Source organism: Cervus elaphus, chromosome 20, assembly GCF_910594005.1.
Source record: "Cervus elaphus chromosome 20, mCerEla1.1, whole genome shotgun sequence".
Taxonomy (NCBI): Eukaryota; Metazoa; Chordata; class Mammalia; order Artiodactyla; family Cervidae; genus Cervus; species Cervus elaphus.
Window position 1 is genome coordinate 38246634 of NC_057834.1, and position 23693 is coordinate 38270326.

Genomic DNA, 23693 nt, shown 5'->3' on the forward strand with positions numbered 1-23693 from the left:
AGCAGAGCGTTTTTAAGTCTGTGGGGAGAAAGGAAAGGCTAGGGATGGCTTCTGATCAGTGGGAAGAGACAGGTTTTAAAGGATAAATACGAGTTATTCAGAAGGGTATAGTGAGGGCATTCTAGGTAGAGAAAGATCATCTGCAAGGATATGAAGTGAATATAACAACAGAATGAGTTCAGGAGACTGTAATTTGAATCAGTATAGTACTTTCTACCATTCTCCTGTGATTTCCAGTGACTTCAGTACTATATAAGGTTGGCCTTTGTGCTTAGAGATCATAAAAAAAATAAAGATGAAACTATGTTCAATATACTCTACTTAGAGAAAATAGTGTATTGTTACAGTTCAAGGTAATTTTAACAAAGATTAAAATCAAGAAAATCATTCTTTTTAGTTAGATTTTTTTTTAATTGGAATATAATTGCTTTAAAATGTTCTGTTAGACAGGAACATGAATCAGCCATATGTATACATATATCCCTTCCCTCTTGAACCTCCCTCCCCACCCCTCTGGGACATCAGAGAACATGAAGCTGAGTTCCCTGTGTTAAAAGGCAGCTTCCCGCTAGCTATCTGCTTTACACATGGTAGTGGATATGTTAATACTACTGTCTCAATTCGTCACCCCTTCTTTCACCCTCTGTGTCCACAATTCTCTTCTCTATGTCTGCACCTCTATTCTTGCCCTGTCAATAGGTTCTTCAGTACCATTTTTCTAGATTCTGTATGTATATATTAATATACAATATTATATATTGTATGTAACTATATATGTATATTGTATATGTATTGTAATATATATGTATATTGGTTTTTCTCTTTTGGACTTAGAAAATTTTTACTAGAATACACCCCATTCCTCCAGCATGTTAGTTAATCAAGCCTTGTCTATAACAGGTATCCAGCCAAATAAAATAATAATTGCTTTTCATAATAATGAACAAATCTGCCAGTCTCCACACTGGTATATTTCTCCTTCATTTGTTGAAAATTTCAAATAGTGATTAAGATTGTGGACTCTTAAAATCAGATTGAGGGATTTCCCTGTGGTCCAGTGGTTCAGACTGTGTGCTTCCACTGAAGGTGACATGGGTTGGATCCCTGGTCAGGGAACTAAGATGCTGCAGCTGGGCAGTGCTAACAAAAAACTTATTTGTAACTTTTCACAAAATAATTATGGTCTTTGGTTTCCTTGACTGTAAAATGATAATTGTTGTTTAGTCGCTAAGTCGTGTCTGATTCTTTTTTGACCCCATGGACAGTAGCCCCCCAGGCTCCTCTGTCCAAGGGAGTTCCCAGGCAGAATACTGGAGCGGTATTTCCTTCACCAAGGGATCTTCCCAGTCCAGGGATTGAACCCACGTCTCCTGCATTGCACTTAGATTCTTGACCCCTGAGCCACCAGGGAACCTCAAAATGGTAATAATACTTCTGCTAAAGGTTGTTGGAGGATTGTATGAGATAATAAGTGTAAATGCTTAGCGTAATTTGTGTCATGTAGCAGGTACAAAATACACATTTGCTGTTAATTTCTCTTCTTCATTTCCTGAAAAGAGAAATTTTTTGAGGAAAACAAATGACTTTCTTTATGCATATTTTCTATAGGAGGTAAGAATATGAAAAATACATTTGTGAAAGTGTATATAAACACCTTATTTACATACATACATATTTTTTCCTAATTCTTGGTTTATCTTATTTTCCTCAAATGTGAACTCTACTTTTGTATTAATTTCAGGCTAGGCTTTTGCATTTGGCTTTATTTACTTGGCTGCCTTATATCTTAGTTGTGGCATGCAAAATGTTCAATCTTCATTGTGGCATGGAGGATCTTTAGTTGTGGCATGCGGGATCTTTTTTTTTTAGTTGCGGCATGCAGAATCTTTAGTTGCGGCATGTGGGATCTATTAATAGTTCCCTGACAAGGGATGGAACCCAGGCTCCCTGCGTTGGGAGCATGGAGTCTTAACCACTGGACCACCAGGAAAGTCTCCTGCTTGGCTTCATCTTAGCTTCTTGAAGGATTTGTTTCTAAAGTGAATAAGAATATATATTATTGTGTGAATATTTTGGGGTGGAGAACCTTAAGTCTTTGTACAGTGTTGGCTTTAGTTATGATAGTTCTCTTTTTAAAGCTGATCAGTATTTCCTTTTATTTTTTAGGAGCCCTTTGTAGTCTTCTAAAGCAGAACCCATCTGTTTTATTAAATCACCTCATTTGATTGAGAAAAAAGACCAACATATAGTCATTGAGTGATTATTATGTGCCAGGCACTAGGATTCAGTGACAAACAAGGTTCTTGGGCATTTTTCTTTTCATTTTCTAGGACATAATCTTTCAGTATTGATGTAACATATTGCTATCATCATATTACATGTGGTTCAAGCAAAACTTGTTCTTAAGATATAATAGAGATCTCTGAAGAAATGTCTTGGGATGTGCTATTTTATGCCAGAGCAAATCAATTCTAGGAAAAAAAGCTCTTAACTCTTGAGGAATCTATATTGTCTCCTATGTTTTATACAGGGAGTCTGTTGGGCAGTTAGTCAACTCCTCTGCTCAGAGTCAAATAAAAAACAGCTTTTTGCTTCCTGTGCCTTCCAACAGAAGGCATTCAACAAGTATTGATTGTATATATTTGGCCTTCTGTATCCATGGGTTCTGCATCTGCAGTTTTAACCAATCATAGATCAGCAACATTTGGGGGGAAAGAAATTCCAGAAAGTTCCAAAAAGCAAACATGAATTCACCTCATGCCATCAGCTATTTATATAGTGATTATATTGTAGTATTTATAGCTGTTTACATAGCATTCACATTGTATTGTGAATGTATTGTAAGTAATCTAGAGATGTGTTAAAGTGTAGAGGAGGACATGCTCAGGTTATATGCAAATACTGTGCCATTTTATATAAGGGAGTTGAGTATCCCTTGGGTTTTGGTATCTGTGAGAGGTCTTGAAACCAGCCACCTGCAGGTACCAAGAGAGGACTAAACTTTATGCCAATACTGTATTAAGCCACCCATTCTAGTATCCTTGCCTGGAGGATCCGTGGATAGAGGAGCCTGGCTGTAGGGTTGCACAGAGTTGGACATGACTGAAGCAACTTAGCACGTGCTTAAGCCCAGGGCTTACAGCAGCGAATGATGGTCAAAAATCACTGCCCTCGTGGTGCCCACTTGCTAGTGAGTAGTAAGATCATTGTATAAGTAGATGTGATCTTATGGCATTTTGTGATAAGTGTTGTAAGAGAAATGTAAACAAGGTAAGAGGGTGAGTGTTAGGCAGTTTAGAGAAGTCCTTTGAGCTAATAGTGTTTGAACAGAAATGGGAACGATGCAAAGGACCCCATGAATCTGTCTGAGGCATAAGTGCTGAGGAAGTAGTGTGTGTGGTGTGTTTAAGAAATAGGAATGAGATAGAACAGAGTGAACAATGTGGGGAAGAATAATAAAAAATAAGGAGAAGAGGTAGCCAGGGCCTAGATAATGTAGGGACTTTTAAGACTTGACTAAGTGTTTAGGTTTTATTCTGGATTTGATTGGAAGCTATTGAAAGGTTTTGAGTGGGGAGGTGACTTGGTCTAATATATACACTTTGAAAGGCAAGAGTGATGCAGTAGAGTGGTAAGTTATATGGCAGTTATAGTATTTGAGTCAAGAGATGGTTTGGAGTTGAACCTAAAGTGTGATCAAGAAGATGGGTTTAAGATATATTTTGAAGATAGTAGTGATGATAACCTGTATTGGATGTGTGGTCTGAGTAAAAGAGTAAGTCAAGAATGACTCCAAAGATGGCCTTAACAGTTGGATGCCAAGTACTGAGACGAGGAACACTGGCAGAAGCAAGTTACAGGAGTGCAGATGTTAAAAGAGTTTGGTTTGGATATATTGGCTTTGAGTTATCTATTAAATGTTTCCAGTGGAGATACATTGAGTAGGCAGTTGGATATATAAATCTTGAGGTTGGGATAAGTGTAAATTTGGGACTTGATCAGTGTAGAAATGCTTATTTACAGCCATGGGACTTCCTGAGATTACCTGGATAGTGAGTGCAAATAGAGAAGAGATGTTCTTGTATTGAGTTGTGGCGTATTCTTGACACTTAGTAAAATTGCCAGGGTTGAAAGAATATTTTGATACTGTAATTTTAGGAATAATACTTTCCTAACTAAGAAAACCTAGCAAGTAATAACTAGTCAAGACATAGAGACAAAAATAAAATGGTTGGGAAACAAATTGCCATTCTTTTACCTGTTAAATAGCTCTTTGTGTTGCAGAGCTCAGAACACTCACTTTATGTGAAATTAAGGGCAAGAATGCCTGTTTCTACTTGATTACTCTGAAAAGATGGCCAGAATGGTTATTAGTTTCCTAGATGTCCATTGTGAGAGGCAACATAAGGTTAAACAAACAAGTACAAGTTTATAAAATAATGAATGAGGTATCAAAAGATGTTAAGGTTCTTACTCATTAATATGATACCCCTTTCTAGCTTTGAAAACTTACAGAGTTAGAGTGAGATCAAGCGGTCTGCTAATTTCTTATTTAACTTGTCATTGAGCATTGTTAGACCTTCCTTTTTTTTTTTTTTAGACCTTCCTTTTAAGAAGCTGGTTTTTCATCTGTGAACTTAGTCAACATCCTAGAATACATATATGTAACTATTAGGGGCTTAATACCATTTAGGTTGACTTACTGCATTTTGCAGGTTTTTCTGGATGTGGGTGAGGATCTATTTAAATGTATTTGAGGTGTCAGAAATTGGAAGGAATAGAAATAAAAGGTGATAAAAGCAATCACAGTCTATAGATTTTGTTGTTGATAATTTGAAAACCTATCAGAAATCCTCTTAGCTAATGCATGAAACATATTCTCTTGCTTGAGCATATGACTTCACACTTGCCAATCTACCTCTACCATTAGGAAAATGAAGGGCCCATCTGTTGAATTGGCACTATGCCTAAAAGACTGCTAGTGTTGGACTCTGTCAGTTCAGGAAAAGGTATTAATTCCAGAACATTGAGGGGAAACTTTTCTAGTAACAACATATTCCCTAGGGTTTATTTGATTGCTTGTTGGCTGTCTTATAGAAAGCACCTGAGAATTAAGGATCCATAATTTCTTTTTTCCTAAGTCAGAAACATCATTTGTATGTATTTGAGACCCAATTCTCTTCCATATAAATGGCATCCTTAAGAAACATTACCAAAAATTTCCAGATAGTTAGAAGCATTCTTATTAAGTAGAATTGAGATGTTTAAAAAAGTAGTATGATTTGGGATTCAGATAAGCCCCAAAAAACATTTCTAGGTGAATCCGTTCCACACAAATCCGGAAACTGTACTTACTGAGACTTAGAACTAGGTGATTAAAAATGGTGACCTCCAAGTTTCATGGGCATCCATTTTGTACCTTACCTGCGAAGCTGGCCTTAAAAACAGAGGATCATAACTCTCTTGGTGGTGGTGGTGATGGTGGTAGTGGTCATGGACCCCATTTAGAGCGTAATGAAACCTTTCTAACCTTTCCCCAAAAGTGCACATAGGCACATAAGATTTTTGGCATGTAATTTTGGGGGGTTCTTGTGCAATTTTAATTGTAGGCCATTATACTTTGTTTCATAAGAATCTTAATTATGAATTGTTATGTAACAATAGTTGCATTCTTTGCCTGTTCTTTCAATAGGGATTGCATTTAAAGATGGAAATAAACTCATATGGTATCATGGTTGGATGGTGGTTTAAGTAAATCTTTGCCGGACTGTCTGTTATCTGTCCACTTTCCTTTTCTCGTCACCATTTTGGTAATGCAATAATTTCTGAAGAATGACTAGTTAAAGCAACATGCCAGTGTTAGAATGGCAGGCTAGATTTAAGAAAAGCAAGTGTCCAAAATTGGTAAAATGGCAGCAAAGTGATAACCATCTATCTGTGCCCTACCCTGGATGGCTTCCACCTAAGTTCCCTAGCTATATCCCACACACTCTGAAATGCATGCAGTTTCTGAATCCAGACCTGACCGTGTGCCTTGACAGGACATACTCTTTAGCACTGTTAGGATCCTGCCTACTTCTTCAGTTTTGTGTCTCATTGGGCCTCTTACCCTTGTGCTTCAGCTGTTTGGAACTGTCAGTCATTCCCACACACAATTCGTTTATATCTTCATGACTTTCATGTTCCTCCCAGTGCCTGGCTGCTTAGAGAACACCTACCCAACTTCTGAGACAAAGTTCAAGTTGATGCTCTGAAGCTTTACCTGGCCATCTCCCCTCTTTTGGTGAACAGTATGCACTCCTTTCTCTTTGGCATATACCTAGGAGTGGAATTGCTGGGCCACAGGGTAAGCATATTTTTATTTTTAGTAAATACAGTCAAACAGTTTTCCAAGTTTTATTGTATGACTTTATGACTTTATCAGGCTCGACATCTTCCCCAGTTTTTAGTGTTGCCATTCTTTTTAATTTTAGCCATTTTGGTGGGTAATAGTATTTCATTGGTATTGCTTTGCATTTCACTGGTGAGGTTGAGCATCTTTTCATGTGTGTGTTGGACATTTGGGCATCCTCTTGTGAAGTCCTGCTCTTAATATATATTCTGAATGCAATTCCTTTCTCAGATCTGTGCATTGCAAATATCATCCCATGTGTGGCTTCCGTTTTCACCCTCTTGGTGGTGTCTTTTGATGAACAAAAGTTCTTATTTTTCGTAAAGTCCAATTTGTTTTCTTTTTCTGTTCTAGATTGAAGAAGCATATAGTTGCGGGTAGAAGGAAATGGAGAATTACTTAATAGGCATAAAGTTTCAGTCAAGCAAGATGAATAAACTCTAGAGATTTATTGTACAGATTGTACATATAGTCAATAATAGTGTACACTTAAAAATTTGATAGATCTCATATTGTGTTCTTACCACAATAAGACAAAATAAAAGATAAAAGAGGTGTGTTCTTGGTGGTAGTCTTGAATGGAAACAAAAAGGAAAGGATTATATTAAGAAAGTAGCACTTCAGAAATTTCCCTAAAGGTCCAGTGGTTAAGACTGTGCTTCCAGTGTGCAAGGTGCAGATTCAATCCCTGGTTGGGAAGTAGGATCTCACATGCCTTGTGACAGAGCCAAAAAAAGAAAATAGCTAGTTGGTATTAAGATAATAGAGTTAGAAAGTCCATCCAAAAGCTACAGGGTTAGATTTCTCGATTTTCTGTTTATATGAACAAGACCTGAGAGGTGTGTGCGTATGGTAGTGATGGTGGTGGTTTAGTTGCTAAGTCGTGTCTGACTCTTGGCAACCCTGTGGACTGTAGCCTGCCAGGCTTCTCTGTCCATGGGTTTTTCCAGGCAAGAATACTATATATGGTAGCTATGTATATTTCAGTATATTTCAAATTTTTAAAAAATATGTTTTTGTTGGATTTGTGCTTAATTATAAAACTAATAAACTCTGTAATAGGTCAAGGAAAAAATATTTTTAAGTAATTTTTTTCCCTGTTTACTTTCAAACCTTTTTCCCTAAAGGTAACCAGTGCTATCAATTGGTGTATAATCATCCATTCATATTTGTTTCTTTGTGCATACAAATACATATGTTTTTTTTCTACCCTTTACAAATATGAGATCATGCTTGCATTTTTACTTAAAAATAGCATATGTGGCTGTATATTTGTGTGTGTGTGTGTGTGTGTTTAACTGTGTGTGGCACATCAAGGACTGCTGTAATAGCCTTTCATTGGTGCTTTTATTTTTCTGTGATAGAAAATACTACTTTCCAAACTGATGGTGGCCACTAGTGTCCCTTTCCCACCTTGCCAGTATTAGTTGATATCAGTCTTAAATTTCAACCAAAGTAATGAGTGAAAAATCCCTTGTCTTAGTTCACATCTGCCTGAGTACCAATGAGGTAGGTCATCTTTTGATGTCAGTTGTTTGTGCATATCTCCTGTATATCTTTTCTTTTGTTTTAGCTTGTAGAGATAACTTTGTGTGTTAGAGATATTAATCCTTTTTCATATTTTTATATCTTCTCCCAATTTGTCTTTGATTTTATTTACATTTTATGTTACAGGTATATAATGCTTTTATATAATCAAATCTGTCCGTATTTTCCTTTGTGGTTTCTAGTTTCCTGATTTGCTTTAAGGTTTCACAACCATAGGCTGCAGAAATAGTCACACTCTTCAAGTACTTTTATTTTTACATATAACTCTTAAATGTATGAGGAAATTATTCTTGTGTTTAAAGTGAGGAATGGATCTTTGTTTTCTCCAAATGGATAGCTAATTAAGTCAACATGCAGCAAACGTATATCAAATAAAGTAACTTCTTGCCATATTGAAATGTTAACTCGGAAAGATTTTTTACAGGGACTTCCTGGTGGTTCAGTGGCTAAGACTCCACACTCCCAATGCAAGGGGCCTAGATTTGATCACTGGTCAAGGAATTAGATCGCACAGGTCACAGCTAAAGAACCTACATGCTGCAACAAAAATTGAAGATCCTGTGTGCTGCAACTAAGATCCGTTGCAACCAAAAAATAAATGTTCTATATGAGCCTGTAAATTTTTTTTTTTTTAAGTTTTTACAGGATCGCCACTAGTGTATTGTTTTTATGCAAAGCAGGAAGGGAATCCCTTCCATAAGACCCTTTATTTTGATCTGCCAGAAAAATGTTAATTAAGCTTTATTGAGGTATAATTTATTGAGGTACTGTATAATTCACTAATTTGAAACACACAATTCAGTGATTTAGTATATTCACATAGTTCTACACCCATCTCCACTATCTATTTAAGAACATTCATCTTGGTACCCACTAGCAGTCTCTTTCCAGTGCAGGTATTCCCCATTTACCCTAGCCCTAATTACCAGGGCTGTCAGTCCACTAATCTGCTTTCTTTCTGTATGGATTTGTTTTTTTTGGACATTTCATACAAATGGAACGTACAGTGTTTCCTGTTGCTGGCTTCCTTCATTTAACACAGTGTTTTCAAACTTGATCTATGTTATAACAGGGATCAGTACATCTGGCCTTCAGTATCCTTGGGTTTCACATCCTCACATTCAACTAACTGTGGATTGAAAATGGGCGGGAAAAAGTCCAGAAAGTTCCAAAAACCAGAATTTGAATTTTCTGCATGCAGCTATTTACACAGCATTCACGATATATTTACAACTATTTATATAGCACTTACTCTGTGTAAGGAATGAGAAGCAATTTAGAGGTGATTTAAATGCATGTAGGTTATATGAAAATACTTTGCCATTTTATATAAAGGGCATCAGTATCTTTGGATTTTGGTATCTGGGGGGGAGGTTTGAAGCCAATCCTCTACCTATACTGAGGGATGACTGTATGCTATTTTTTAGATGAATAACATTTCATTGTATGGATAATGTTGCTGTGAACAGTTATGTAGAAGTTTTTGTGTAGATAAATATTTTCATTTCTCTTTGGCACACACACACACCACACACACACACACACACTCACACTCTTTGGCACACACACCACACACACACACACCCACACACACATACATACACACACACACACCCACACCCACACACACACACACACACACACACACCCACACACACCCACACACACACACATACATACACACCTAAGAGTGAAATTGCAAGGTTATGTGGTAACTCTGTTTAGCCTTTTGAGTAACTGCCAGACTGTTTTCCAAAGCCACTGCACCATTTTACATTCCAACTCCAATTTTTCCACAGAAAAGTTTTATGAAAAACAAATGTAAGATATTTACAAAGTAAATGGTGCCCTCTTGGAAGTGACTCTTGTTTAGTGTATAACCAAGTGGATTGGCCCTAAATTGACAGCCTTTAATCCTGGTCAAAGTGTAATAATTCGTTAATGAGCAAATCTTTCTGATGTTAACTGGTACTGCCCTCCTGTTGCTATTCTAGAATTCCCTAGGGATAGAGATCACTGTCCCTGCACATTCCTTGCAATCATGGACCCATCTCTCCTTTCTTAAAAACAGAATAGAAGTTATATATATTTGAACTTTGTTAACTTTATTAGGAAGAACTAAAGTAAGCTTTGATTAGATTATCTTCCTGACAGGCAGTTGATGAGTATAATTTTTTCCTCAGGATTAGCTTTGGGAATTCTTTCTGTGTGTATTTTACTTTTGTGGCTTACTAATTATAATTTACATCTGCTATTTCACTTTCCTGTTCTAAGTTTCTGCAGTAATTTGTTGGTATAATATAGTATTTCTTTGGTCATGAGAGACATTCTTTCCTCCCCGCTTAATGTTTCTGAAATTAGGAAATAACACAGCTGATAATTACATTTAATGTGGTAGTAGTTTATAAAAAATTTTCCCCTAGAAATGTGGTCATTGATTCGTGAAACCTCTTAGAATCAGTAGCATCTTGGAATTTAAGAAATATCTACAGTACATAAATATAAAAATAGCTAGATTTATTGCTGAATTGTACTGTGTTAGGAATTGCTGGTGATTGTCCCTGTCTTTTAAATGAAGGGTTGTTCTGTAGTTGAGTAAAAAAGCTTAGTTTGTCCAGCTTTGTAGTTTATCTTGTGTAAATCATTTAGGAACACAGTTCAAATTTTGTTGGTATCTTCATGAAGATATTTTAGTTCTTTATGATTTCAGTGACTTATGAAATGTTCGTGATTCAGTGGTTTAATGTAAAATATCTTAAACCAATTAGGACACTGCTTATGCTTTTACTGGTAATATACATAGTGCTTAATTTTAGTTGTTAAAACAGTGTGAGAAGATTGAATAGTGTCTAAAGACAATTAAAATACCAATTCTTTAGTATTTTGATTTTCATTTTATCTATTTTCTGTATACATGATTAAAATACAGTAATATGCACATTTGCTTATTCAGTCACTAGGTGTTTATTGAATATCTTTATGGTCCAGGCACTTTACTAAGGATAAAGCAGTGATAAGGCAGACAGGATTCTTATTATTATGAAGCAAATGGTCTCATGTAGAATATGGATATTAAGCATGTAGCTTACTAGTATAAGTTGCTACAGGACTTACAATATGCTATATGACCCTCTAAAAGGGAGATCCCCCCGGTCTAGAGGTTTAGGAAGTGTCTGCCTGATGAACTGACCTTTAAGCTGAGATGGAAAGGATGAGTGGTAGTCGACCTAGAAGGGAGTGGAAGAGAGTTCTAGGCAGAGAGAACTATGTGTCCTTCTAGAGGGAGGAAGACAGAGACATTTGGGAAACTGAAAAGTTCTTAGAACACTTATAACTGTTTCTATGTCGTACATATATTACTGCTTTCGAGGGGTTTTATTTGCTCCTGCTCTGCTCACAGAAGAATGAGAACTGATGTGGTTAGAGTTAGGTAGAGGAAGATAATAATAACAAAAAAGTAAACACTGTGTGTGTTAGAAGTACTTTTGTAAGTACTTCTCATAGACTAATTCATTGAACCCGAAAAACAGTTTCTGTTCACAGATGAGACAACAAGGCATGGAGTGCCTTGCCCAAAATTAATCTACTAGAACCTGGGATCTGAGCCTGTGCATTCTGGATCCAGTTTGTGTCCTTAAATACTGTACCATATTGAAAATCTAAGTTATAAATTATGTTTAGGATTAGGGACTTTTATATCCAAAGGTCAACATGAAAACTTCAAAGATTTTAAGCTGAGAAATGACATAATTAGATTATTTTTAGAAATCTTTCTGACTGTATCTTGGGGAAAAGACTAATGGAGAGCAAGATGAATATACAAAGAAGTTAGAAAGCCAGTATTATATTTTGGGTCAGAATTTTTTTTTGGACAAGTCAGTGGCAGTGGAATTAGAATTATATGTAGTCAAAAATTATTTATATGGTTTTCACAAGTTTTAGTTGTTAGGTTGAGGAGTCAAGGATGATCTCCACGTTTCTGGTAGTACTGTGATTACTTAGCGATTGTGATATATTCTAAAAAATATTACGGTCATCTATAAGAATTTTAAAGAGCATGAAACCCAAGACAGATTAAAATGCATGATGAACTATAAATTTGTAAAAGCCTCATATAGTTAATTTGTATCTGGTTTTGAATGTTGAGATATAAAGTAATGATTACAGTCTCTTAACTGTTTAGTAAAGACCACAGAGGAACATGAAAATTTATTATAGATGAGTCAAGCAAGATTTTACTTATTTTAAGCTAAAAATCTGCAAACATTGTTTAGTATACACTGTGGTAATTTTAAATGTGTACATATCTAAAAAGGGAAAAGAATATTGTTTTTACGTATTAAGGAAAGTTAATAAGATAAATTACTTTTCTTACCAAGTTAAAACAAAAACTTATAAAATGCCTTTTACTTTATATTCATATGTTATAGTAGCTTCCCTGATGGCTCACTTCGTAAAGAGTTTGCCTGTAATACAGGAAACTGAGGTTCGATCCCTGGATCAGGAAGATCCCCTGGAGAAGGAAATGGCAATCCGCTCTAGTATTCTTGCCTGGGAAATCCCATGGACAGAGGAGCCTGGCTGGCTACAGTCCAAAGGGTCATAAGAGTTGGACATGACTTAGTGACTAAACCACTACCACTGTATATATCAAGTACATATAATTTTATCTGCCTGCTTGATCTTTCTATGTAAATGTTTCACAGGCATCTAAGATTTAAGATATTTATTACTGAACTCTTGATCTCAAGTTTCTCATCCTGGCAAACAGTTTATAGAATGTTAGCCCCATGAGGGCAGGATTTTTGTTATGTTTTTTGCAAGGTTATACAAATTTTTGTTACATAGTGAGCACTTAGTAAATATTTGTTGAAGGAGTGTCTAAATGATATACCACCATAGAATTCTCTAGTTGCTTAAGTCTTCATATTTCCTTTCCCTCTCCTCCTCCTCCTTATTGACAAATCATTTCAGTTATATCTCTAAAATATCTCTTAATTCATAAATTTTAAAAAAGTTTTCAGTGCTACTGCCTTAATATGTCAATTTTATGATTGTTATTTCATAATCAACTCTTGCTGTCTTTCTAATTATTCTTCCATAGCAACCAGAGGCGTTTTCTTACAATGTAAATTGTATCTTGTTACTCCCTACTCAGAGCCTTTCTTTGCATTCCATATCTTTCACGCAGACTAAAGAGGCCTTCTGCAAGCTATTTTTACTTATCTTTCCATTTTCGTTTTGTACTGTTCTCCCTTTGGTTTACCTTTACAATATCAGGGAGTTTTTACACACACCATTCCCCTATTTTTGGATTATTTTCACCTCCATATTTTGCCTGGCTAATCCCTGCTCATACTGGGTCTCAGTTTATAGTTACATGTTTTTCTAAGATGTATTTCCCGTCCTTCCAAGTTTCCTTGATAATACTACTTCAAATAGTAGTACCTTCATGTTTATTAGAAGTTAAATACATTTATATGATTAGTCATTCATTGGTCTTCACCTCTAAAATTTAAGGTTCATGACACCAAGGACCATATTTGTATTACTTATGACTATCTACTGTAGATGTCACAATCCTCAAAACACGTTTAGAGACTCTGAAAATATTTATTGAATGGATGAAGGATTTATTGAGATTAAGAATTATGAATCCATAAAGGAAATGATAGAATGGTTAGAGAGGTAGTTGGAGAGCCAGTAGAATGTGTGATCATAACAGCCAGATGAGAGTTTCAAATAGCAAATGTAGCAGAGAGGAGTGATAAGATCAGGACTAAACATGATCTTTGAAGAAGGAAATGGCAACCCATTCCAGTATTCCTGCCTGGAGAATTCTGTGGACAGAGGAGCTTGACAGGCTGTGGTCCATGCGGTCGCCAAGAGTCGGACACGACTAAGTGACTTAACATTAAACATGATCTTTGGGAGGCAGTATAACATAGTGTTTAAGTTGAGCCAGACAGACCTAGACTCTACCTTTTAATGACTATTAACAAAGAGTCGGATACAACTGAAGTGACTTAGCACACAAACAGGCACACCTGTTTTTTCATCTCTTAAAAAGAGGGTAATAATAGTAACTGCCTCATAGTTGATTGTGAGGCTTAAATAAAATAATCTATATAAAACTTATAGCATAGCGCTTTGCATGTATTGAGAGTTTGGTGAAATTTAGGTATTTTTATTATTTTTAAATTGCTAATGCTAAGCCCACTGTAAGGACTCAATATTTGTAGTACTTAGAAAATATTTTTAGTACTGAGAAAATATATATAGCTGACCCTTGAACAAAATGGGGATTAGGGGCCTACCCCTCCAAGTGGTCAAAAATCCACGGAGTTGGCACTTTGTATATGCAGTTCCTCCACATCTGTGGATTCAGCCAACTGTAAATCACATTTATAGTTGTATACTGTACTGTAGTATATACTGTTGAAAAAAATCTTTAAGTAGACCTGTGCAGTTCAAACTCTTGTTTAAGGGTCACCTGTAATTAGTAATTTTCTAAAAACTTTGTTCACAGATAAAATGATCTGGGAAAAGGAACTTCATGCATATATTTAATGTTGTTTCTTCTTGAATTTGGGCTAGACGTTTTTGGATTGTTTCAGTGGTGTGAAAATGTAAACCCCAACGTTGCATATTAGATGAATGTTGAATTTGCCTCTTTGAGCATGAATGAAGACATTCTAGCATTCTTAGTTCTCTGTTTCTTCTTGAAACTGTGTTTTAAATTGAATATATTATAGTAAGAACCAAAATAAATTGTGTAACAATATGGAATCCTTGCCCTGAGATGGAAAACCTAGGTTGTATAGATACATCTTTCCAAAAGCTGAAAAAATATCATTCACAAAGAACATTGCTTTAAAAGTTCAAAAACAACATTCTGGCAGCTGTTGTAGGGACTGCTTTTCAAGCAGTTTACGTTTAGCAGATAAAAAGCATTCTTTGTTGTGAAGTATCTTCAGAACTTGGATTTGTTTTTACTAGACACACTTATATTTGGTATGTGGAGTTTGCCAGTCATGATTTTCCAGTCTTCCTAAATGGATTCACAAAATATGCCCTTAGGATTTTCTTTTTTCCTCCTTGATGAAGTTAAGGAAACATAATATCTCTCTATTCTTACATACATTTCTAGGGTAGTGGTCAGTATTTTCAAATTAAATTTCTTTTCCATTTATTGCTGTTCTGTTAATAACACCAGTTATTATGTCACTTGGTTTCAGTTTTTTCTGTTTTTAAAATGAACAGAGTCATGTTCTCCAAACCCTTCTCTGGAATGTTTTGGAAATAAGTGCTGGTAAAAAATGCTTTTGAGTTCTTTGGAAGAAATACAGGAATTCTACTTTATATTTGTAAATGTACGTTAAAACTTCTGGTATTCTTTCATTATGAAAATTAAAAAATATTGGGAAATTTAAAAATGTGTATACTTTTGAGTAGTGAGTGTAAAAGCAGTTGTTTTTGAATAACTTATTATTTATTTTTATTTCTAAAAGAATTTCTTTTTATAACTAACAGTAAGATATTTGGCAGGCCCATCAGTTCACCATTAGTAACACGAAACCCTGGATTGGCATTAGAATTTAAAGAAATAAGAAAGAAAGAGGAGGGGAAAGAATAGAAAAGGAACAAGTTGAAGCCAATAAGATGTAACCCACATAAGGCATGGAATTAATTGAAATATTTATTGAACACTACCTATGTGCCAGGTACTGTTGTTGATGCTGGAATACTCCATTGAACTAAACTGACAAAAATCTATTTCCATGTGGACTTTACATTCCAAAGGAAGGGTGTAGACAATAAATAAATACATTGTACACCAAATGGTGAGAAAAGCGCAGGAGAAATAAAACAGGATAGAGTGTGAGAAGATGTGGGCTGGGTGTTTTCTGTTTTATAGGCAAAGACATAATAGAAATGACAGTGCAAATCATTCAGTGATCTGGGGAAAGGGTGTTCTGGTCAGGTAGAATAAGTGTAAAGACCCTGAGTTAGGAGTATTTTGTCTTTGAAAAACAGAAGAATTACTTGTGTCCCCACCTCCTTGGAATTAAACAGGAAAATTGATAGGAGAAGAGGGAGTAGAGGAAGAGAAGTAGAGGAGATTGTAGGGCATTTAGACCATTGTGAGGACTCAAAGCTTTTGCTTAGAGTGAGATGGGAAGTCATTGAAAGGATTTTTCAGTGGAGGAGTGGCATGGTATGATACAGCCTTTAAAGGGATTACTATGCTGTTGAAAAGGCTCTAAAGAGATAGAAAGGCTGAAGCAAGGAGCCAGTTAGGATGTTACTGAATAGTCCAGGTCCGATATTATCAGTTGGATTTGATACGTAGCTGTTGAATTAGTGAGAAATAGGTTCTGCATGTATTTTGAAGGTGGTGGTGGTGGTGGTTTAGTCACTAAGTCGTGTCCAACTCTTGTGACCTCATGGACTGTAGCCTGCCAGGCTCCTCTGTCCATGGGGATTCTCCAGGCAAGAATACTGAAGTGGGTCACCATTTCCTTCTCCAGGGAATTTGAAGGTAAAGTAGGCTTTTCTGACCAAGTGGACATATGGGGCATTTAAAAAAAGAAGGAATCACAGATGATTAAAGTTTTTTGGTCTTAATATTTCTGGTTGGAGTTGCATTTATTGAGATGAGTAAACCTGTGGGAAGAGCAGATTTGAGGGGCTCAGAAAAGGCAAATTGACTTTGAACGTGTTAAGCTTGAAGTGCCTAATTATTAATTATATAGTCAGTGTGTCAAGTAGCATTTAGATAATATGCATTTAGAGTTCCAGAAGGAGTCTCAGCTGGTCTCTATCTGAAGATAGAAATTTTTGAATCATCCATGTTACATGGAATTTAAATTTAAAAGACTGGGTTTCCCTGGTGCCTCAATGATAAAGAATCCCTCTACAACACAGGAGACACGGATTAGATCGCTGAGTCAGGAAGATCCCCTGGAGAAGGAAATGGCAACCCTCTACAGTATTCTTGCCTGGGAAATCCCATGGACAGAGGAGCCTGGAAGGCTATAGTCCATCAGATGGAAAGAGTCAGGCATGACTTACTGACTAAACCACTACCACCAAATTCAGTAGACTGAATCTGGTGATTTAAGAAGTGAATGTAAACAGAAAAGAAAAGGCATACCCTGGGCCACTCCAGTGTTTAGAGTTAAGGGAGAAAAGGAAGAACTGACAGCAAAGACTCCTTAATCACACACTTTATTAATTGTGCATTAAAGTATATGCCTGTTCACAGATATTGTGGTAATTAAGACCAAAATGGATTCAGATCAGGTCAGGTCATATTTTCTCACTTAGAGTATTATGAAAAAACTTTTAATTTTTTCAGAGTTCTGAATTTCAGAATGTGAACACATCATTAACACAGATATTAAGAGGAGGTGGCAAGAATACACAGAAGAACTGTACAAAAAAGATCTTCACGACCCAGATAATCACGATGACGTGATCACTCACCTAGAGCCAGACATCCTGGAATGTGAAGTCAAGTGGGCCTTAGGAAGCATCACTACAAGCAAAGCTAGTGGAGGTGATGGAATTCCAGTTGAGCTATTTCAAATCCTAAAAGATGATGTTGTGAAAGGCTGCTCTCAGTATGCCAGCAGATTTGGAAAACTCAGCAGTGGCCACAGGACTGGAAAAGGTCAGTTTTCATTTCAATCCCAAAGAAAGGCAATGCCACAGAATGTTCAAACTACAGCACAATTGCAGTCATCTCACACGCTAGTAAAGTAATGCTCAAAATTCTCCAAGCCAGGCTTCAGCAGTATGTGAATTGTGAACTTCCAGATGTTCCAGCTGGTTTCAGAAAAGTCAGAGGAACCAGCGGTCAAATTTCCAACATCTGCTGGATCATCGAAAAAGCAAGAGAGTTCCAGAGAAACATCTATTTCTGCTTTATTGACTACGCCAAAGCCTTTGACTGTGTGGATCACAATAAACTGTGGAAAATCTTGAAGAGATGGAAATGCCAGACCACCTGACCTGCCTCTTGAGAAATCTGTATGCAGGTCAGGAAGCAACAGTTAGAACTGGACATGGAACAACAGACTGGTTCCAAATAGGAAAAGGAGTACGTCATGGCTGTATATTGTCACTGAGCTTATTTAACTTATATGCAGAGTACATCATGGGAAACGCTGGGCTAGATGAAGCACAAGCTAAAATTAGATTGCTGGGAGAAATATCAATAACCTCAATTATGCAGATGACACCACCCTTAGGGCAGAAAGTGAAGAAGAACTAAAGAACCTCTTGATGAAAGTGAAAGAGGAGAGTGAAAAAACTGGCTTAAAGCTCAACATTCAGAAAACTAACATCATGGCATCCGGTCCCATCACTTCATGGCAAATAGATGGGGAAACAGTGGCTGATTTAATTTTTCTGGGCTCCAAAATCACTGCAGATGGTGATTGCAGCCATGAAATTAAAAGACTCTTACTCCTTGGAAGGAAAGTTATGACCAACCTAGACAGCATGTTAAAAAGCAGAGACATTACTTTTTTAACAAAGGTCCATCTAGTCAAGACTATGGTTTTTCCAGTGGTCATGTATGAATGTGAGAGTTGGACTATAAGGAAAGCTGAGCGCCGAAGAATTGATGCTTTCGAACTGTGGTGTTGGAGAAGACCCTTAAGAGTCCCTTGCAAGGAGATCTAACCAGTCCATCCTAAAGGAGATCAGTCTGGGTGTTCATTGGAAGGACTGATGCTGAAACTGAAACTCCAATACTTTGGCCACCTGATGCGAAGAGCTGACTCATTTGAAAAGACCCTGATGCTGGGAGGGATTGGGGACAGGAGGAGAAGGGAACAACAGAGGATGAGATGGTTGGATGGCACCACCAACTCAATGGAGATGAGTTTGAGTAGACTCCGGGAGTTGGTGATGGACAGGGAGGCTTGGCGTGCTGTGGTCCATGGGGTCACAAAGAGTTGGACATGACTGAGCGACTGAACTGAACACATCATGGAAAAAATAGAAAGCACACGGCACTGAAGAGAAGTGAACACGTTATGTTAGGGACAGTAAAAAAACCAAAAAGCAGAATTGACTAAATCATAGAGGGTGTGTTTTAGGAAGTAAGAATAGACAAGTTTGAATAGTTAGAGCCAGATTATGAAGAGCCTTAAATGCCATTGTGAAGTGTTAATATATGAAATAGTAGACAGCAAGAATTGTCATATGTAAATGTCTTGAAAATTACTCTTTCACCTGTTTGTGTGAATGAATAGAATAGGAACACACTTCATTCAGTTGCCAGTATTTGTTGAGTAACTACTTAAAATGCTGCTAGTACTACTAATAAAATTGTTGGCACCTTCTATTGAGCCTTGCTATAATAGGCCAGTCATTGGGCTATGCATTCTGTTTACATTTCTTGTGTGTGTTTTAAAAGTTATATCATACGATATTTGCTTTGAAAGTCCTACAATCTCATTGGAAAGAAAAGTCTTAAGGCACACAGTTTAAACTATAAAATATTTTACTTCATGTGCTAAATCACTTCAATTGTGTCCAACTCTTTGCGACCCTGTGGACTGTAGCCCACCAGGCTCCTCTCTTCATGGGATTTTCCAGGCAAGGATACTGGAATGGGTTGCCATGCCCTCCTCCTGGGGATCTTTCAAACCCTGGGATCTAGCCTGGGTTTGTTTCCTGCTTTGGCAGGCAGGTTCTCTACCAGTCACACCACTTGGGGAGCCCATTCTACTTCATAAATAGAACTTTCTAAGGGATGTGAAGTGAAAGTCACTCACTCGTGTCTGACTCCTTGTGACCCCATGGACTGTAGTCTGCTAGGCTCCTCTGTCCATGGAATTCTCCAGCACAGAACACTGGAGTGAGTAGCCATTCCCTTCTTCCCAACCCAGGGATCGAACCCAGGTTTCTCTCATTGCAGATTGATTTTTTACCATCTGAGCCACCAGGGAAGCCCCTTCTAAGGGATAGGATGTTCTTTTTTTCCCCCAGATGCAAGTTTTGGATCATATATTCAGATACATGCTTGAAAGAAAAACTAGTTTGTCAGTCCTCAAGAATAGTGAATTACTTTGGTTTTATATTCAGTAGTCATTAGATTATATAGTAATATGGTTTCTTGAGAGTCTTTTTTTTAAAAGGGGTTGCCATGTGTAGATTATTCAGATTCTCTGGTAAGGTGTACCAGCTATTGTAAAACAATAAATCTGCATTCTGGGTTTTTTGTTTTTTTGCATTCTTGTTTTAAAATATTTTATGGATTTGGGAGATTGAATTATAACAACTGACTGTTTGCTATTAGGAAAACTTTTGAAAATATACTCCTGGATTTTAGAATTTTTATAGTAGTTGTTCTAAATAATTTATACAGTTATTTAATGTTTGTCTTTCTCACTAGGTATAATGCTTATAAATTTAGGAACTGGATTTGTTTTTTCCAATACTTTAATTTCCAGGGTGTTGCCCAGTGCCTGGCGTATGACAGTTGTTTAGAAATAGTTTTTAAGGAATGAATTCATGTGTATATGGATTCAGAGTTGAATAGTAAACCAGCATTAGAGATAATTCCAGCCCAAGAATCTAACCTGGAAAACTTACCACTTCTTAATTAATAAGATTGGAGTGCTGAAACTAGCCCAAAATATGATTCTTTACCTTGAATGAAATTGATTTTAACTAAAATGTAAGAAATATATTCCTTTGAAACTGAGGCATGTTGAAATATATATTATTTTTATCTTAGACTGTGTTTGCTTGACTGTCAGTTGCAAAAGCTTGTTGGTTGAATTTTAACAGTGGTTCTTAAACATTGATTTGCACCATACTATTGCAGCTTGTTTATAATATCTGGAGAATAATAGATGTATTCTGAAATATAAATTTATTTATAACTAAGGGAATTTAACCATTTTGAACTGCATTTTGATCCGTTTTAACTGCAATTTTGGGTTCTTCCTGTTGTTCTTATCTCCTCTCTATACCCATTTCTTGTGTTAATCAATAATTGCCTCTGTTCTGATAAATTTTTGTTATGGTCTATCCTGCAGAGAAAGAGATGCTGGTTGCAAGTTTTGGAGAACCCTGTTTTTTATGGAACTCAATTCTATAAAATTTTCAAAAGATTCCTTGGCAATAACATACACTTGTGATGGACCTTAGAAATACTGCTATGTTAGGATTGGGTTCTGATTCCGAAGGATTTTCAAGAAAGAGTCCCTCTGTCATCAGTACGGGCACACTGGTCAGCAAGAGAGAAGTAGAGCTAGAGAACAACACAAAGGAAGAAGAAGACCTTCGCAAGTGGAATCGGGAAAGAAACATTGAAGCAGGGAAGGATGATGGTTTAACTGATGCACAGCAACAGTTTTCAGTGAAAGAAACAAACTTTACAGAAGGAAATTTAAAATTGAAAATTGGCCTTCAGGCTAAGAGAACTAAAAAACCTCCAAAGAACTTGGAGAACTATGTATGTCGACCTGCCATAAAAACAACTATCAAGCACCCAAGGAAAGCACTTAAAAGTGGGAAGATGACAGATGAAAAGAATGAACACTGTCCTTCAAAACGGGTAAGTAGAAGTCCTGACAATATATGATCATTAACACTATTTGGACTGATACTAATTTTTATTGAATCTACGTACATATTTCAGGAATTTTTATTTTAATCTTTATGTTATTTCTACATAGTCTATTTTGGGAGCCTCAAACAGATTTTGAGGCTTGTAAGAGATGCAGGTCATAGTATAACTATGCATGTATTTGAATTTGTAAAATTATGGCAAATATTTTAAATGGGTATATCCAGATTGCTGCTCCTACATGGCCAAGTGAAAGGAATATTGAATTTTTAGTTAGAAAACCTAGACTTGAATCTTGCCCTCATACTTACTAACAATATGATGATAGACAAATTATTAATAATAGAGAAGAAACTGACACTCAAAGATACTAAATGATTATACCACCTACCTTTCAGGATGGTTCTATTCTTGCTGACCTCGAGAATTTTCTAAAGATGAATTCGAAAAGTTTTTTATCTGGACCTTTTTATGTGAAACAGTGTTAGAGCTTGTTTTGCACAGCTGATTTTTAAAGGGCTTCATGATGATTGTCTTTAGTAATCTTTCTATAATATTTTTTAAAATAGTGCTAATGATGAGGTTTTGTACCAAAAAGATTGCACCCACAATATGTACTTATTTTTAATGTTTAAGTAGTTTATATCCTGCTTATATTGTTTATAGCAGAATATGGTTTTTGGTTCCTGAGGAAAGCTGTCTGTATACTCACAAAATTGTTGGTAATGAGTATGTGCTTATTCTTCCAACAGTTACTTTAACATAGCATGTTGACTATGTTACTACCCTCTAAATTAGTTCTTCATAAATAATGGGAAGAGCATGAATTACGGAGTCAGAAACAAATTCAAATCCTGGCTTAATAACTGCACACTTACTGAGCTGTGTTTTTTCATTTATAACATGGAACTGTTTATGCCTATAGTAAATGGATATATAAAGAATTAAATTTCGATAAACAAGACTTGGAAACAACCCAGGTGCCCATCAACAAACAGTTGACTTAAGAAGATGTGGTGTCTGTATATATGTGCATATATGTTATATATATGGAATATTAGCCATAAAAAGAATGAAATATTGCCATTTGCAGCAACATGGATAGACCTAGAGAATATTATAGTTAGTAAAATAAGTCAGAGAAAGACAAATATTGTATGATATTACTTAAATGTGGACTCTAAAAATAATGTAAATGAATCTTTATAGAAAACAGAAACAGACTTACAGAAAACAAATTTATGATTATCAAAGGGGAGAAAGGGATGGAAAGACAAATTAGGAGTATAATCAAGAATTGTACATGAAGTAGATATGCAGTATGGATTTACTGTGTAGAGCAGGAAATTATGTTCAGTACGTTATGATAACCTATAATGGAATATAATCTGAAAAAAACGCTGAATCCCTTTGCTATACACCTCAAATGAACACAATATTGTAAGTCAGCTTTACTTCAATTTTAAAAAATAATTACATTTGTATATAGTATTTAATATGAGGTAAATTCTTGTAAGTGTTCTATTCTCCCTTTTTACAGCCTAAGATATGGCTTTATAACCTGGGATCTCTGGAAAGATTTGGTTTTTTATGGTTGCTCTCGGACTGTGATAATCTGTGAAGAATTTTGTGTTCATTTTGATGCATTTTTACATAGCTCTTAGCAGCTTTACTAACGGTTTCATGACTCCAAAGAGACTGAGCCTCAGTGGCTCAGGAGAGAAAGCTAGACTGTTGTGAGGCATGTTGGTAGTCTAAGAAAGCTTGTGGAGCAGAGGTGGGGGGAGAGGGAGTTGTTTTATTTATTTTAAAGCGAGGCTTTACCAAAACAACCAAAACATTTCCCCCCCAATTCTTCAGAAGTAGTTGGGTTTTTGTTAGTGCTGATGTTAAAGCAAATTTAGGCCTTAGATTTCTAGTAGAAACATAGAAATACAGATCATATATTTTATTTCTTAATAGAAGTTTTCTTTTGGCAGTGTTCAGAGGGCAAAAATAATTGCCCTGTGAAAAAATGTTTTGCTAGAATGATTGCTGTTTATGTAAATTTTTTTTTTTTTTTTTGACTGTGCTGGCTCTTCATTGCTGCGCACGGGCCTCTCATTGTGGTGGCTTCTCTTGTTGCAGAGCTGGGGCTCTAGGGCCCATGGGCTGCAACAG

The 23693-nt window shown here is 36.3% G+C and overlaps 1 protein-coding gene across 6 annotated transcripts in view; it reads left to right on the plus strand.

The window, feature by feature from the left end:
- ASH1L (ASH1 like histone lysine methyltransferase) overlaps positions 1-23693 on the plus strand; it is a 201577-nt gene that overhangs the window by 6705 nt on the left and 171179 nt on the right. For 4 of the 6 annotated variants that reach the window (XM_043875874.1, XM_043875873.1, XM_043875871.1 and 1 more), the window contains one exon: positions 21001-21521. The exons of 1 other annotated variant lie outside the window; for it this stretch is intronic. In XM_043875874.1, coding sequence (XP_043731809.1) covers positions 21102-21521 — 420 coding nt within the window. In that variant the 5' untranslated portion in view covers positions 21001-21101. Of the gene's footprint in view, positions 1-6192; positions 6347-21000; positions 21522-23693 lie in introns of all 6 variants that reach the window. One more of the 6 variants, XM_043875872.1, reaches the window with a different exon arrangement.